Here is a 17,559-nt window from a genome sequence, read left to right on the forward strand (position 1 = left end):
AGCATTTATTTACTATTGCCCAAGCGCTGCTTGTTGCTAGAAGCATTCCCCAAGCAGCGATCCCCCAAGAGCTACGCATCAGGTTATTTCTTCAGTGCAAGGCCTGGAGCCAGGAAGGAGGCAGCTTTCTCAGGTATCTGTTTGTGCTTTAAGCAGCACAGCAAAAATACTTCTCTCCAGCCTCACTTCTCCCTCATCCTCGACTTTAACCTGCAAATAACATGCATGGGATGTTACCCATGTTGTCACCTGCCCATCCCCCTACGGCAGCTTGACTAGAACGATCCAAGTCTCCTATTACACCAGCTCAACAAGCTTGTTCCCCGCTGAGAAAAACCTCAGCTCCCATCCAGATCAGGCGCCTGCACACACTCCTCTTCCTAGGGCACTCTGCCTCAACAGGGCTGCTTCCCTACCTCCAAAACTAAGGAGACTTTCAAACACGTTTCCCCGCTCCCCTCTAGGAAACCAGCGAGTCGTGCCACACCAGACAAACGCAGAGTTTACAGCACTCGGCCATCTGTCTACAAAATATTTATTGTTAACAGCCACAATATTGACTTCTCCACATCCACGTATTTACACTCAGCTGCAGATACCACCTAGGAGTAAAATTCACAAAACCAGCTCGTAACCGAAGAGGCCAGCTTTTTCTCACCAGGATCCTAGCCTGGACCCCAAAAACAAGGTGGAGACTCTTAAAGTGCAAATACAGGCAGAAGCAGCACTGGAGGAAGATACACTGCTGCTTCCACCTTTGTTCACTTAAGTGCTTCCATGTCCCCCAGACCAGGAGCTGGGGCATTAACCCAGGATGTAGGAGCCTCCAAAAGTCTACACCGAGTCTCCTACAGCCCAAGCAGATGAGCTCAGCCAACAGCGTTATTTAGGAGTGGGCTGCTGAGTCTTGATTCCCCTTCACCTTTATTTCATCCCAAAGAACAAAGGGTTGGCATAAAAGATGTCCAGCAGGGGGGTGGGGTGCAGAATGCTGTTTCCTACTTGGCTTTACATAAGTTTGGACACTGTTAGATCTGGGAGTGCTGTTTTTAACGAGGTACATTTCTCATTAGCTAGGTGCCCCGAAGAACACAAGAACTGTAGTCTTGTAACCTTTAGAGAAGCCTGTAGAAGCTGGAAACTAACACCTTTACTCACCTAATCTGTCAGGAACACGGGATACTAAAGTTTCTTGACACTACTCGGCCCATTTCCTTCTTTTAAAGGCAAATGGAGAACATTCACTGCCCCACCAACCCCTAAGATGGTTTTGCCACCGTGCAGGTTGTGCTTGGCCCTGGGAAAGCATTCCAGTTTGAACTGAGCCTTAGTGCTGCGCTGGGCACAAACCTGTGAGTTCATCTCACTGTAGAATCCCACTGATGCTCTTAGTGGATGTGTCCTTCTAGATGGGTACTTTGGTCCTTTTTTTTTTTTCTTAAAAAAAGCATTTCATGCCGCAATGCACAAAGTTGTACAACACTGCAAGCAGAAGAGAACTGAGTAACGATTTTTAGACAAGCACTCAAGCCACGCCAACAAAGAACATTTTTAGAATCACAGACTTCCAGATGCTTCCCTATTAAGAGTAACGGGAAAGAACACCTGGGTGGGTATCCATTCGCTAAGGCAACAGACTTTAGAACCCCCAAAGACCAATGGCTACTGAGTGTAAAAATCAAACTGTTAAAACACACTACAGAGCCCAAGCAGCTCCACGTTACAAACCGCTGCAGAAGACGGCTGCTTACAGAAACACTGAGAAAGGTAAAATAGCACCAAGCAGCCTGAAACGCAACAACACCAAGCTTGGGAGGTGGTGGTGAAAACCCAGTCAACTGTGAGGTCTGAGACATCCAGCTCCCTTTGTCCTGGGCGTTTCTAGGAGCTGGTGGGACAGTACGCAGCGGGAAGAGGGATGCTGGTGTCGTAGTATGAATCTCTCAACTTTAGCTCTGACAGCAGAAAGGTTTGGTGAAAGCAGAAGCGTTGGTCCGCTGCTCCCCTCGCTCCCCCACTGGAGGACAGGCAGGCACACTCACATCACAGGCGATGACATGAGAAATGGCTCAAAACATGCGTGGTAATGGCAGCAGAGGCAAGCCACTCAGCCTAAGCAGAAAGCAGCCACAACAGCATCAAACATGGAGCTTCTCAGACTGCCTCACGCACAGCAGTCCTCCCGAAGACTGTCACAGGCAAAGGCTGCAGCTCAGCAGGCAGTGGTGCTTTAGAGGAACCAGCAGTGGAGAAACGCTCGTTCCAAATCCCCAGTTCTTTGTGCAGCTCATTTCCATTTGACAAAGGCTGTAAAAAACATAAAAGGCGAGGAAAAGCAAAACAGGAGCAGCTGTTCTACTTGTGGAGGAGACAGGCTCTGAGTTCAGGTTCTTCTCAGCTGAGAACCTTGCTGTAATACTTTGCTAGATAACTGACCAAAGGTAAAATGCTTGAGCACCATTTTCCAGTGTGGATTGATACTGGAGTGCACGGAGAAAATGCCCATAGCTGTGTTTTTCACCTTGCCAACATTTTACATTCAGGAGAAGGGAAGAACACTTTCCAGGCCAAGGCCCAGCATATAACACCAAGCACATTTAGAAAGGTAAGAATACAATAAATGCCACATTCATTCTGAGCCCGTCGTGGCCTGCCACTGGATGTATCTAATCAATGCAACATCACAGGAGAAAGAACATGGAACAAGGCTTGAAGACTGTATAATTTGCCAGCGAGCCCCACTGGAGCAGGAGAGCATGTCCCTCCCATCTCTGTGGGGGTGGTCCTTGGAGCAGGGCCACAGCAGAGCAAAGCCAGCAAGACCATGTTAAGCTTTACTTTCAATGCAATTCCAGCTGGTAAATAAAGCATCGCTCTTTTCAGGCTGCTGCTGTAAACCTGTACACTCTGTAACAAGTGCATGATGAAATAATGAACCAACTGTGCATGCTGTTGCATCAACCAAGTGATACAGGTCTAACCCCAGTCTGGGGAGCACTTAACGGAGCTTATTTACAAACCAGGAGGGGGAAAACTGCATTGGTGAAAGTAAACAGCTTTGACATCCCACACCACTGGCCCACATCACATTCTTTAATATCTAAAAGTAAAAAAATATGGCCCATTCCCACTGCCCCCCAAAAATATTTACAAAAATCAGCCATGATGATACATAAGGAAGATATAGAGGCAGACTGTGCTTTCAGTCCCAGTTTGGTTTCCCCATCTTCCTGCTGACAGACTCCTTTATTGCTTGGGACACAGACCACACTCCAGCACTGCGTGCGCCCTCTGGGATGCTGGCAGAGCAAACAGCACGGAGGCTTCTTAAAGCTCTGGCAGTGTAAAACGTGTATGGTTTGTTGCAGGCTAAATTGCCAAAAAAGGATGATAGGATGTGTGATGAAAATGTAGTCACCCACTCTTTCAGCATGTGTTCAACTGCAAGAGATTCCAGCATCTGCTATTTGAGTTGAAAGCTGTCAGTGTTCACATTTGGCACAGAAGTAATTTCCATCCGTGGACTGCAGTGAAACAGAGATCCCAGATGTGAAAAACATGCACTTGTGGGAAGGAACTGCACATTCCACCCCAGAACATCAATTGCGTTGTGCACTTCAAGAAGGATATAATACAAAATTACAGCTTAAAAACTGCCACAAGCATATTGTAAATAAAGCAGACTCCCCTGCTTTCATAATACTGTGCCAGCTCCAACTTCAGCTGAAGCCTGCTGGGCATGGTCTGCAAGGAAAGGAAGTGTTGTATGTCACTTCTGAACATGCTAGGAGGTCAAGTGGAGGAGTCCTTGGAGAGGAATGCAGCCAATAAGGTAAGACATATGGAAACATATACAGGAATGGGATCAGAGTCTAGAAGATGTAGGCAACTCCAATACTATCCTTGCAAGAATACGCTGCTGTTAGCAGTATGGAAAGTCATCTGACAGTAGCTGCAGTGTAGGAATTAGTCATCAATAGTCGGCAACCAGAAGGCCTACAAGAGAGGAAAGAAAGAACATCTGTTACTGAGCAGAATACAAATACCCTACAGCACAAGTCAGGAGTTGCTCGTGGCTCCCTTCCATAAGCAGACACGCAGAGACTAGGGGAGAGGCAGCAACACCCTCCCAGGGAATTAAACCCTTTCTTATCCTGCTGTGGTTTGCAATGCATGTTCTCCATAGCAAGCCAGCCTTACATAGAATGAAAACATCAGCTGTGTGCGGCAACCAAAGAAATTCACACTTCTCCTTGCACTTTCATTCACTGTTCCACCTTCATGCATGTGTTCAGTCATTTCCCTGCCAGTACTTGGCGTGCTGCACCATGTATCCACCCAGCAGGTGATGTGCATAAAGGTTTGATAGAGGCCTGGCTCTCAGAAAGCCCAAGGAAATGCCTACTGGCACCACAGAACCTTCTCAGAGTCCTTTCCAAGAGGGTAAGTGCATCACAGAACTAGAAGGAAGTTGAGTAATTTTCTTACCATATTTGAACATGCGCTAGCAAAAGTCATGAATTTGGGGTTGAACTGCAGACAGGTTATAGGACCTGTGTGTTTCCCATCCAGTACGGCCACTTTCATCCCACTTTCCCCATTCCAAACATGAATCTTCCCATCCTCTGATCCTGCAGGCAGGAGGGGAAAACAAGATACACAATATACATTGGAGAGGCCAACAGAAAAAGCATGAAGGAACAAGAACACCTTCTCTTCTTAGCTTAACTTTTAAGTTTTCAAAAGTATCCCTACAACCTTTACAAAACGTGGCTAGAGTTCACACATTTGCATCCAAACATATGGTTTGTGTCTCTGCACCACGGAGAACCAACACAGCGTGACATTATTCTGCCAAAGAGATTAACAACCACCATCAGGAGAGGAGAGCTGACACTAACCAAGCGAGGAAGAAAGACCACTGCCAGCTTCCACTCATGTGTGAGAGGCCAAAAGCTGAGTGCAAGAATCACTGTTCACAGAAGTGCTCATTTCAGGCACAGAACTAGATAAATGTGTCCTTAGGTGTGCACACTAATCAAAGGCTTTCCAGTGAAGGTTTCAGAGTGCTATGCCAAATACCAGAAGCTTCTCTGGAGACATCGACTCCCCACGCTGCTACAAACAGGACGGGTTTTTCACTTTAAAATGGCATTTTTGCAAAAAGCATCACTATTTGCAAGGTGAACTGTGAAGCTGGAGGCTGAACATTTTTACAACTCAACTCTGGTTTAGTCTCATTTTAAACAGGATTCCCAATAAAAATGCAACGAATTTTTTCCACTGCAGTTTTTACACATGGCCTTTCAGGGAGAAAAAAAAATTAAGGAGCATCAGTTATAACTTGCCATGTTTAAAAGCTGAAGAGAAATAAGCATTTTGGAACTTTTTCACTAAAAATTTCATTTGGAAGACCACAGTAGGAATGTAAATTTGTTCAGTAAAGTGCTCTCCAAAGACAAGACTAAGCATCAGGTTGAAGAAAGCAAGAACAGGCCCTTCTCTGCGAGAAGGAAGCTCTCAGCCAAAACTTTTCGCAATGACATCGCTCACTCGCAGGCTCACTTAAGTTTTGTTCTCAAAGATGCTGAGTGAGTTACCAACAAAACAGAAGATTCCCGTCAATGTAAAGAAAGCTAACAACTGCACTGTATTATTTAAATACTATCTGCTTCCCAACACTGATGTAATTTGAGTCCTAAAGAACGTACAGCACTGAAGTTTCTTCTGAGGAGAGTATCTTACCTATCATGATGAACTGAGAGTCTGGTGTGAACGACGCCTCCAGCGTGACAGCCTTACTGTTGTTATATCCCTAGGGAACAAAAGAGAAGATGCAGTAGTGTGCTCAGTAATCTCACAAAAAAAAAAAGGCAGAGTCTCCTCTATGGCACTGCAGAGTTCTGTGTGCAGAGGGGCAGGAAGGATACTGGTTTTTGTGATACTCCAAGGCAGCATATCTTTAAGGTCCCCTCCAACCCAAGCCATTCTATGGTTCAAATGCCAAGTTTCAAGCAGGTAACACAGGCATCATGCTCACCCCAAACGTATGCAGGACAGCTCCTTTAAAGGCATCAATCAGTCGAATGAATCCTCCATTAGTTGATATAAGGATGAGTTTGCCATCATTACTGAACTTTAGGCCTGTCCACTCACACGTGCGGTCATACTGCATCTTAAACGTAGCAAATGGCCCCTTCAAAGAAAAAAGGAGAAGTATGATGCACTGCTGCTAACAAGAGTCTGCTTTTAACCTTTGCTAATGAAAAGATTTATAAGAGAAAAATCTTAGGCCTGAAATACCAGACAAGGGAAAACATCACAGTTAAAACATGCCGCTGCATGTTTAAGTTTCAATGAAATATGAATCCACAGTTTCCAAAGTTGAAAGAGCCACAGGAAGGGTGTTTCAGTATCTGATTTCCCTTACTCTACTACATCCAATAGTAGAAATAAATTTCAGGGAATGCTGGAGCTTGAATTTTCAAACAAAGCTGCCAACTGAAGTTAGAGAGAGCCCGAGCCAGTGTAATTGTCATCTGAATTCTAGATTTTCTTTGAAATTTCCATCCTTTCTGAAGATCTTGGCTCCATCTTTCCCAATGTTCTTCCAGATTAAGCAGCAAGGAAAACAACAACAACAGAGACCCCAAATATGAAATTGGAACAGGTTAAAGAGTTAGTGGAGGTCAACTCCCACAAGTGTTCGAGGGTGGATTACAGGAACTGTTGACAGCACATACTGTCCATCAGACATGCACCAACCGAAAACTCTGTGGGTGCCAAGCAGAGGCACCACAGAGAGCAAGCTGGAGCAAACAAACCCAGCCTCCAAGCACTGAGTTTGTGTTACTTCTTGCAAGCTAAAAAGTGTAAGAAATGAAGTAAGGGTGGCTCACCTTGTCAAAAGAGCGGAGATCATAAAGCTTCACCATTTCAGAATTGACTCCAGCAGCAAAAATCAACCCTTCTGGGTCAAAAGAGCACACTGGTTTCCCCTGGAGATGCATTAAACCCTAGAAACAGAGGAAGTCCACGTTATTTTGCTGACGTGATGCTCGTATTCCTCCACCACCCTTAGAGTTCACTGTAAGCAGGTCAGCAGCATACAGGCTGAACAACTGAATTTCAGTTGTGACTACTGAGATTTCATCACGTTTCTAAGTTAGCCCCTCAAAAGCAATTCACCTACTTCAGATCATCACACAGAGCTTCCAGTTCACTGTAATGACAAAGTTAATGCTGGAACAAATCGAGATCTCATTACAGCTGTCATTTACTCAGAAAGTAAGGAGAGGAGGGAGGATGTTGCAACTCTAACAGCACTCACAAGAGGCAGTTGCACAAAACAGTGCTGCTGGAATTGACAGCAATGTGCTTCCAATTATGGTTGTGAAGAGGGGGAAAAAGCTATTTTTGAAGTAGGTAGAAACAGCTCTGGTAAACACCACTGCAGAACTTCCCATCCCAACTTAATGACAACTCAAACCTCCCAGATGGCATCAGAGCATTTTTATGGCTTAATGTGAATTCTTCCACAACTCACACTAGAAAAGACTTGAGAGAATTTGATGAAAGTCAACAAGATATATGATTTCTGTACACTGACTGGCAAGTCTGTGCATTAGCCTAATGTTTCTATATAACCGTTCATCAATAAGAACACATCTTTGATTAAATCAACAATACAGTTAAGCTTCTGCATTCAGAAGTATACTGTTCCTCAGTAGCCTTTACTACTTTTTTTTTCCCCCTAATTTAGGTCATTTCTCCCTGAAGATTAGGCAGTGAGCTAGCCAATACTCAGGATCCTCACAATCAGGACATCTTCGGTTTCATGATGTTTCAGCCACTACGGCTGCCATCTCATGGGCAAATTGAAAATTACAAGCAACAGCTCCTCAGCCTGTTTCCTAACAGTGGCTGGCTGCAGCTTCCAGTTACAACTCCTGGTATTACTATTCTTACAGCTTCAAACTTTGGTGTAAATCACAGAACCATCATTGAAATTACAACCTTAGCATCCGTTGCAACTTCGAGATTGAGATTCACCCCAAGGCAAATTCATACACTGGCATAAAAGATGTACTCCCAGAAAAAGGCAAAAATGTTTCTAGTTAGAAAAAAAAGCTTACTTCTAGGGCAGATAGATCTATTTAGTGAAAAATGTAACCTTTTATTTCCCTTTTCATTTAGTTATATCACCTGAAATCAGAAAGCAGCCCTCTTATATGCAGCCCCATTGAGATGAGAGTGCACTACCATGTTACCTACAGGGATGACACAGCTCATCACCACTGAAAGGTGGAGATTTACTCCCAGTCTTATTTTTTGTTGTCAGCTTTTCCCTCTCTAAAAACAAAACAAAGCCCCAAACACAAAACTATCAAAGCAAGTAAATAAAAGTGAAAGGGTTTTTCTTTGCTTTTAGGAAACTGCATCTGCTCACAAACAGGTCTGACAAACAATAAAGGCGATGGAAGGTGTAGACAGACCACACGGTTACTGCGTTACTTTACATCACCCATTTCTTCATCCAATTTAATTGCATCAAGGCTTCAAATTTAAACACAAATGCGTTTTGAGTGTTCATAGTGCACCTCCCAGCACCTCTTCCGTGGAAAGATGCTGGCTAAGAGAACACTTTTTGTATGAGGTAGCAGCCTCATTAACAGCCTACCTCTTGTTTTATCAGCTGTGGTGTTATGCCTTGCTCTTCCCGGTGCTTTTCCAGTACAGAGATATAAGTGGAAGCAAGTGGTGTTACACAATGTGACATGCTTAATTGAAATAATTAAGAGACCTTTTGAGACTTCTTGATCAAGACTCCTTCAGCATTCCAAGAAGGTGTTAATACTAAACCAGCAACAGTACTTTTCTTTGATAGCAAGAACACATCCATTTTGCATCTTTCTATCAGAAAATGGAACACATAAATATGCACATCAATTTGATACTGTACCTGGCAATTCGGAGAGCGAAGATCCCAGAGTCGAATAGTTTTATCAAGGGATCCAGAAATAAAAGTATCATCCACTGGAGACATTGAAAGGGCAACCACTCTGCAACACACAAGATCATATGCATCAAAGACAGACAAAAGGAGTTCATGAAGCAACTCCTATCTCACCAGTTGTGTACAAGCCCACTATTCAACAGTTCTACAAAGCAAAAAAAAAAAAAAAGGGCTGGAGTGCAACACAACACAAGCACCATCTCAGTTTCTCCTGTACCACCCCCAAACCACATCTTACCTTTTGGTATGCCCGGGGAAATACCGAATGTATTTGTTGTCATGCAGCGAGAGGTATCGGATTGTATCTGAAACCAGAAACAAACCAGCAGCTTTGTTACACCATGAAATCAATGTGAGCTAAAAGCTGCCTCACAGTCAACTTGTTCCCCACAGCAACAGCAATCTTGCTGCAGTGAGTAAGCCTGGTCACCTGAGTTCAAGTCAGACTTGAAGCTGAATCAAGTGAGAAACACACATAAAGCAACTTGGTTTCCAAGGCAGAAGAGGAAGTCAAGCAACAGAAAGGATGCTTCATGCGGTCTGAAGTAATATTACATCTTTTAAAGGCAAAAATGTCATGCAATTTATACACATTGATTTCAATGTTGCTCAAATTAAAGCAGCAGAAGGTTTTACTCCATCACCCTCACAAAATCAGAACTTTCCAAAGTCGATGCTACCACTTTCATTTTTCCTTTACAGTAGGAACATTGCTGTCTTACCTACATACACATCCATCAAGCCTCCAACTGAACAGTAAGCTCAAGAAACATGTGAATTTACCCAGAGAGGAAATAAAACATGAACTTCAAGGCCAGGACAAGACCATTAAAAAATTAAATGAGAGCAGCACTAAAGCACTCATCAATTTATAATTGTATTAAGTAAAGGCCAAAAGCACTCAGAATTTTGGAAGGCACCGTTGAGACTTTCACCCAAGATTAAAATAAATCTTTGGAAAAAGGAAGCAATTTGCTGATTTATTAGAGCACAGAATTTTTTTAACCTTTGTATGCAGATGCATTTGAGCAATGAAACATGAGAAGCAGAAGTTAAACCTCTGACATCTAAAGCAGCTTTCACACGGAAAGACTAACAAAACAGCATCATCCAAATTTCTTCTAACGCTAGCTGAAGGGAACCAGTTTAAGCTATTGCTAGATGGAAAAGATCGGCCTCATGCACCTGCTCCATACAGTGCTGTGCAACTCCACACTGCTGGAACAACAAGGACTGCTGAGGCTCCAAGAAACTGAAGGAAAACATCATTTTTATTCTTGACTCAGAAGAAGAGTCCAAGGGATGCAATATACAGGGAGCGTTTTAACACTCAAGAGCTACAGCATTTGGGACTTTTAAAAAGGATTATTCTGCAAAATTTGAGCTCTGTGGAAAAAATGATTGAGTTACCATTTTTGTCTGAGATCAGAGTTCTGAACCACTCTCTGGTATTTGACAGTAAAATTAAGGCTGACTTGATCAAGCAGGAAACGTAATGCTGGTGACTGCCCCAAAAGGCTTTAAACGACCTCAGGTGACTGTCTAAAATGAAAATCCCCAAAACCAGCATCACATCCCGTAATGACTGGAACTAACACTTCAAACATGCTGATGAGGCACATCCCTGGTTTTTCCTGTGAGAACAGTCATTACCTGATATCCCAAGCGTTCTTGCAGAATTCATCCTTCTTTGCAAGTAATCCTGCGATCCTTTTTGTTGGCAGCGCTCCGTCCCAGGCAAGGCAGTGGCCTGTACAGTTATCTCCTGTACCGGGTGGTATCATAGACCCTCAAACTGTACAAACTACTACCTCAGCCTGGAATCAGGCAAGAGGAACTACATCCAAAGGTCTTGAGGAAATCTTCAGAAATAAACAGATTGGTGGCAACTCCAACACTGGGGAGCAAGGGATAGCACTCCAACACGTTCCTGGGTTGTTGCACGAAGGGTTACCACACACCTTGCCCAAGAGCACAGGCATTAGCTGCTACAGTGTATGTGGACCCCTAGAGCACTGCTGGTTTGACTAAACCTCACAGACAAATACTTCCACATTCCACCTTTTTCTTTTACCCCAATTCAGTGTTTATCATAATGCTTTCCTTCAGGATCAGCACTCGTTTAAATTCTGGCTCCTTAAAGGCAAGCCGGCGCTTGTAAACAAGAACTCCCAATTGAAAACAGCATTAAAAACCTTAAATTGTTAATTAATTATAAACTAACATTACAGCCAAGCCAGAACTTCTACAGAACAAAGTAATTCCACAAAAAACAAGTAAGTTGGCCGTGCAACAGACCAAAGAAGCAAGTGCTTCCAGTCCGACTCGTAATCCTTTTACATCATTGAAACCAATGCCATCACAAACTTCCTTGTTGCTACAGATTCAGATCTAGCTTGCTCTACTTTATCTTGACTTCCTAACTCTTAACTTCCACCTGCTCTAGATTCATATTCTCTGGCTCTTTTCTGACTCCTGTCAGACACTAGCAACAAAACTGAGATAAACTGTTCAGAACCAATGGATTCTAGCTGTTTCTAGCCTTGGGAAGAAGTAGTGCCCTATGGAAGGATTAGCCATCTATTTATGCAAGTGCTAAATTGGACTTTTAAATTAAATTCAAATCCTTTCATCGATAGTTGTGAAGGTCTAAAAAGCCCCACAATGTCATTGACTTGAAGAATGTGGCTATTGCAGATAGCGACTGTGGGAAGAACAGCACGGAAACCAGTGTTCTACCTACGCCTATTAGATGGGAAAAAGCAGTGGGGCTAATGAACAGGAACAAAGCTCATCTCAGAAGAGCTCTGCGACCTCCTTCAGGTGTGGCTGGTGGTTTGCAGTTGCCTGAGCTGTCTGTCATCCCTCTGCTGCAGGAGAAGAACATTCCCTTTCTTTGCAGTTGCCTTGCCAGTGTACCAGCCATTTAGCCCACCTTCTGCTGCCTTCTCCTTCTTCCTCATTTCACAGGAGGAAGAACATAAGACACAGAGGCTGACTACAATGGTATCAAACAACAAAATGAACTTTGAATTCTTATTTTTCTTGAACTCCCCAGGGTCAAGAAGTGAAATTTTATCTCACCAACATCCATCTACAGAACTCAACAACAGCACGCTTCAGAGCATTTCACTAAGTTGTGCATTAGAGTTGAACACCAAATCCCCCGTGGCAGCATACTCATCACCTAAAAGCTGCTGCAAGTTTTTGCCAGCCCATTGGTGCCATTTACCCAGGCACATCACTTCAAGTGTACACAGATCACTTACCATCTATTTTGTTGGAGCTGTACACAACTGTGTTGGCTGCGTGTGTGTATCTGATGAGGTCCACTCCATACTTCTTACTGTACAGCGTTCTCTTCGGTCTGTTAGAAGGAAGCAGAGATAATTGCCCTCACCGCCACAAAGCTCAAACTGAAACAGACCCCATTAGCAGTGCCTGGTTTCAGTACCATGCTACAAGATTGTTTCAAGCAGTCAGATGTTTTTATACAATGAAAGAAAAGCGTTTGTATTTCATTTTCAAACAAGTACCTCGGTGCTATCTCCAAGATCATCTCTAGGCTTGAGTTCCCCGCGATGTCAGCAAAATTCACTTATTAGTTTCCCTCCAAAATTCTTTTTCCCCCCACAGTGTCTACCATGAAGAGCTGGGGCAGCTAGAATAAGAAGCCTTTAATGTCAAGCAGCATTACCTCATCCGTACCTTGCCAAAGTCCATTTCTAATCCATTTGCTGCATGTTTTAGATTCTGATTTTGCCTTTTTGTCCTATGCCATTTCAAAACCTCAGAGCATCTCACTCAGAATAATTTCCTGGTATTAAGGCAAACGCATAGCAGCGCTATAAGAAAGCAATGGTAACACAGGGACTCTCAAACTGCTGGAGAATTATACTCAAATCCTGTCTTAATTAAAGCATGAAACTCAAGTGTAACATTATGTGACAAAATTGGAGACATTCTAGAAAGTGAAGACATACAGAACTGGTTGTTAAGGGTCTGGTAAGCAAGCAACATACTGCAGTAGTAGAAACTCATACTGCAAAGCAAGCACAGAAGCAGCAGTTAAAGTGTATCTTTCTGCAGTAGCAGAATTGCAAAGTGGCGTGAGGTCTCCAGCACCTTCCTTCCTCTTTCTTTCTGTGCAGCTGAGGCAGCACAGTGGTTTCTGAGCTGGGCAATGGACCAGGACGGGTTCTGATCAACATGATTCTACGAGAAATAACGCAATCTCTTCAGGGAGTTACTTCTAGCCCGGGCCCATAAAATGCTTCACTATTGCAAATGGAAGGTAACAGCATGCAAGTGGAAACAAAACAACGGGAGCAGTTTAAACCAATACTGCTGCCAAAGAACAGTTCACCAGACTACACCCTCAGACAAGGTATTTCTAAAACACTCAACTGTTTCCTTGTTTTCTTTAGCCTCAAAGCGACACACGCAAACAAGAGCAGGAGCTGGGGACTTTTCCTATCAGAACAAGAATAGACATTCATTCTTAAAGATTAACTCTTGAACAGCAGAAGCCACAGGACTTTACTTGGAATGAACTTGCTGGAGAGAAGCTTCCAGTAATTGAAAGTCAATATAGCACACATAATTAAAAGCACTCCCCTACTTGTACCCCTTGCACCAAATCCCAACAGATTCTTCCTCAGTTTCTTCCAGTTGATTTTTCTATCTCTTTCAAAAACTTCAAAGATGCAAAGCTGCTACAAATTGAAAATGGTACACATATAACATGCTCTAACATAAAAAATTTGGATTTGGACAATTAAATTCTGTATTCTATACCTGATATGCTCCCCTGTTATTTGTAGCTACCTCAGCTATGTGCTCGAGCACCTACAAACAACTTGGGTGAGAAGGGACCTTCAAGCTGGTTGCCACCCACTAGATCAGGCTGCCCAGGGCCCAATCCAGCCTGGCTTTTCCTTATCTTTGAAAAGCTTAAAGCTTAGAAACTCTATTCAGAATAGAATAGAAATTTGCTACAGAGAAGAGCTGATACCAGCCACGCAGCTGTGGGTACAGCAACACAACCAGAGGGAGACTACCCAGAGGAGGAAGGCAGCTTCAGGCAGCAGGGACAGCTCCTTGGGCTGAGCCCGAGCAGAGCAGCGGTGCAGAGGGAGGATGTACTGCACTCGCCTGGAGCTGCCCCACAGATGTGCTCAGCAGTAAAACCCAACAGAGCAGCACCATGCCACACCTCTGAGGCAGACCTTTGGATTTATCTTCATGATAAGCAATAGTTTAACCAGGAAAAAAAAAGTATTAGGAAGGGTGTGCGTTGAAAAATAAGCACCGAAACTATGTTGACAAGCAGCCGTTTTACAGGAAACTGCTCTGCTCCCACGTGGTTACATTTTACAGGGTCAAACCAGTTAAATTTGCCAGTTTCTCTTTCCATACTGTAGTAAAGAATACCCACACATACCCATGCATGCTCTGTATGTCAGTAATGCCATGACTATTTGTAGATGTGTTTTAAGAAAGGTGAATATGTAAGCTGATACAAGCAGCAGCCGGTACCTTCACGCATTAGATTGCCGATCTACCCAGCCCAACTGCAAATCAAGCAATATCCCGAAGCAAAATGCTCTAGAATAACAGTCAAGTCTGCTATAAAGAGGAAACAGAACTGGCAAGGCTTGTACTGCTACTGTTCCTGGTGGTAAAACCATCACCCAGAACCAGAGTCGACAAACGTTTGGTGAACACCATGGCTAAGCAAGAGTCCAGCTCCACAACCTCTCCATTTGGATAACTAAAATACAACGGATACATACCAAAATACAAGCGGAATCTTTGCTAAGCCATCCTTGTATGACACCAGGGTTGCAGATCCACAGACATGAGCCTCCAGCTGAAGTCTCATGGACTGCCCTAATACACCCAGCCTGAGGTTCACTTCAGCGGCCTTGGTTACACTGACAATGTGATTCTTGCATTGGTGTGGCTTATTTGAAGCAGCAAAGCAAACGAGGTGAGCGTATGCCTCGAGTATAACTATACACAGATGCATTTCTTATGCAGCCAACAGAACTCCTAACGGGGTGGGGGGAAACTGTCACTTTTACTTAGATGTTATAATCACCAGAGAATCACATCCTGGTAACACGGGTTACCTTGATGAAACCAGCCTGCCCTGTAGTGCTGCAGCAGAAAGCCAATCTTCTACACTTAACATAGCTAAAGCAAACCTCACTGCAAAGCACACATCAGTAACAGACAGAAATGGTGACAGGAGGGCCAAATGCCTCCCAACCCATCAAACGATTCTTTACAAAACTGAAAGGGTAAGAGCAATCAATAAAGCCTGCATGGACATCACCCATCGCTTCTGCTGCTGTACATAACTAGGATCGAGAACGCCATCCAGAGCAGACACCATCCATATCATGTTACCTGCTCTTATAAAAATGAACACAAATTCACTTCAAACAGAAGTTTGCACTATCAACAGCAACAAGTTTCACTTGAAATACAAGCAAAGTAAACAGAAGCATAGAATATGATTGGTAGTCTACAAAATTAAGAGAATTTTGTGTCTTTCAAACACATTAAGAACGATGCCTTAGTCTGCTTGAAAAAGCAACAGGGCTAGGAGTACCAGGCTACACTGACACACTGACCAGCGGAACAACTTGTTATTCTCTCCTGCATTATTGCCCTGTCATTTTCACTCTCTGTCCTACAATAGATACACACGTTTTCCTTTCACTTTCTGTCGGTTTGTGATGCTTAAAAACATTCCAAAACAAAACCACCTGAGAATTACATCTCTAAGCCAAGAAACACTTAAAACTAAAGCTTAAACAAAATGTAACAGTTTAAAGAAGCCGAGCACGTATCGGCACCAGCAGAAACAACAAAATCTCAACTCCCAGCTTTCCTTTGAACTATCCTCAACTTCTAGTTGCTCCTGCACGCTACACCAAAGACTGGCTCACGTTCTCTTTGCCTTCCAAAGTACAGCTCCAGGCTCAGTATGTTTCTCTATGTATTTTCCTGAAAAGCAGTATCAAAGCCACACCAATTACTCTTTCAGAGCTTTCAGTTACCTAAACTTCATAATTCTTCCATTTTAATGGACTAATGGCATCGCTATGGAGCATCCATTTGCCCCAACTCTTACAGAGTACAAATGCCTTTTGCTCACTTGCCAAAACATAAACTATCAAAGTTACCGGCTGTCTTAGTCGCGTGTTTTTAATCCTCTGAACAACAGCGCTGTTTGCCAATGGCTGTGGAGGTTTCTGGGGTTTTATCCCTAAGACAGGAGGAGCGCTGCATGATCAACGAAATAAAATAAATTGGGTAATTCTGTTCAATGGGAAACAAACGCATCTTAGTCTATTAGTATAAAGTTGTGCCAATAAGTAAGCATCTTGATTGATGAAAAATATATTGCATGATGTTTGAAGACGTGTAAATCACATATGTTTCAAGCACGATTTACAGATAGAAATAGGAATGTAGAATCATTAGGGTTGGAAAGGACCTCTGAGATCATCAAGTCCCACCATCCACCCGCTGCCATCCGACCACATCCCTCAGCGCCACATCCCCACGGTTCTTCAACACCTCCAGGGACGGTGACTCCCCCAGCTCCCCAGGCAGCCTGTGCTATGCCCAGCATTTTCCCCAAATATCCAACTGGAGAAAAACACAGAGCATTGCACAGCACCCTCACCCACAATGCACTTAAACCCCACTTGGGAACGGGGTTTTACTGAACGCATCCCCAAGCTATTACAAGTTGTAGTGAGCAGACAGCACACCTTGTTCGCCTTATGGTTTATTCACGCAACAGCCGAATCCAGCTGCTTAACACAGCGCTGCTCACAGCAATTGCTTGTGTTTTTGCGAGGCAGAAAAGCCAGTTTGTATGCTCGTAGCGATCAGGAAGGCTGGGATTCGATCCCTAAGCTGTGTGCGTCTCGCTGCAGCGAGATCTCCCCTCGGGCAACCACCGGGCCAAGCAACGCCCCGCCGCCCCACGCTGCTCCCACCCCGCGGCCCGTACGCTGCCAGCCCTCAGGGCGCTGCCGCAGCCCGGGCCTGAGGCACTCACTTGCCCTCCTGGCAGTCGTACAGCACGATGGAGTCGTCGTCGCTGCTGGAGATGACTGTCTCGCCGTTGGGGCTGAAGTCGAAGCAGTTGATCTTGTCCGAGTTCTCGCGGAACACCTTGGCCACGCGGAAGCTCCGCAGGACGTTGTCCGTCAGCTTCATGCCGCCGCCGGGCCGAGCCGCGCCGCGCTCAGGGGCGGCCGCGCTGAGGGCGGGCGGGCGGGGCCGCCGAGCGGGCCGGGAAAGACAAGGCAAGGCCCAGAGAAGGGGAGGCGAGGCGAGGCAAAGCAAAGCGGGGCCCGGCAGCTCAGCAAGGCTCAGCGGAGGACGTGGAAAGGCGGCGGGCTGAGTGCGGGCAGGGCAAAGCGGGGAGCAGCCAGGCTAGGCCCGCTCAGGCGGCGGCGCGGCGGCTCCTCCTCATTGTGTCCGCCATCTTGGGGCGCCGCTATGGGCGGGGCGCG

General features: G+C 44.6%; 1 protein-coding gene across 1 annotated transcript; it reads right to left on the reverse strand.

Annotated features, from left to right (window-relative positions):
* On the reverse strand, positions 908-17,528 carry WDR82 (WD repeat domain 82). The gene is made up of 9 exons (XM_021409096.1): positions 17,100-17,528; positions 12,286-12,383; positions 9,255-9,321; positions 8,963-9,062; positions 6,900-7,016; positions 6,041-6,196; positions 5,746-5,815; positions 4,489-4,631; positions 908-3,996 (listed from the first exon to the last, which is right to left on the reverse strand). The coding sequence occupies exons 1-9, from the start codon at positions 17,258-17,260 to the stop codon at positions 3,967-3,969; spliced, it is 942 nt and encodes a 313-aa protein (XP_021264771.1). The 5' UTR covers positions 17,261-17,528; the 3' UTR covers positions 908-3,966.

The sequence above is a fragment of the Numida meleagris genome, chromosome 11, assembly GCF_002078875.1.
Source record: "Numida meleagris isolate 19003 breed g44 Domestic line chromosome 11, NumMel1.0, whole genome shotgun sequence".
Taxonomy (NCBI): Eukaryota; Metazoa; Chordata; class Aves; order Galliformes; family Numididae; genus Numida; species Numida meleagris.

Coding starts and splice junctions, on each gene's coding strand:
- WDR82 (XM_021409096.1), bottom strand. CDS start 17,260: ATGAAGCTGACGGACAACGTCCTGCGGAGCTTCCGCGTGGCCAAGGTG. Junction 12,384..17,099: donor TACGACTGCCAGGAGGGCAA/GTGAGTGCCTCA, acceptor TCCTTCTAACAG/ACCGAAGAGAACGCTGTACA. Junction 9,322..12,285: donor CAGCTCCAACAAAATAGATG/GTAAGTGATCTG, acceptor TTCTGGTTTCAG/ATACAATCCGATACCTCTCG.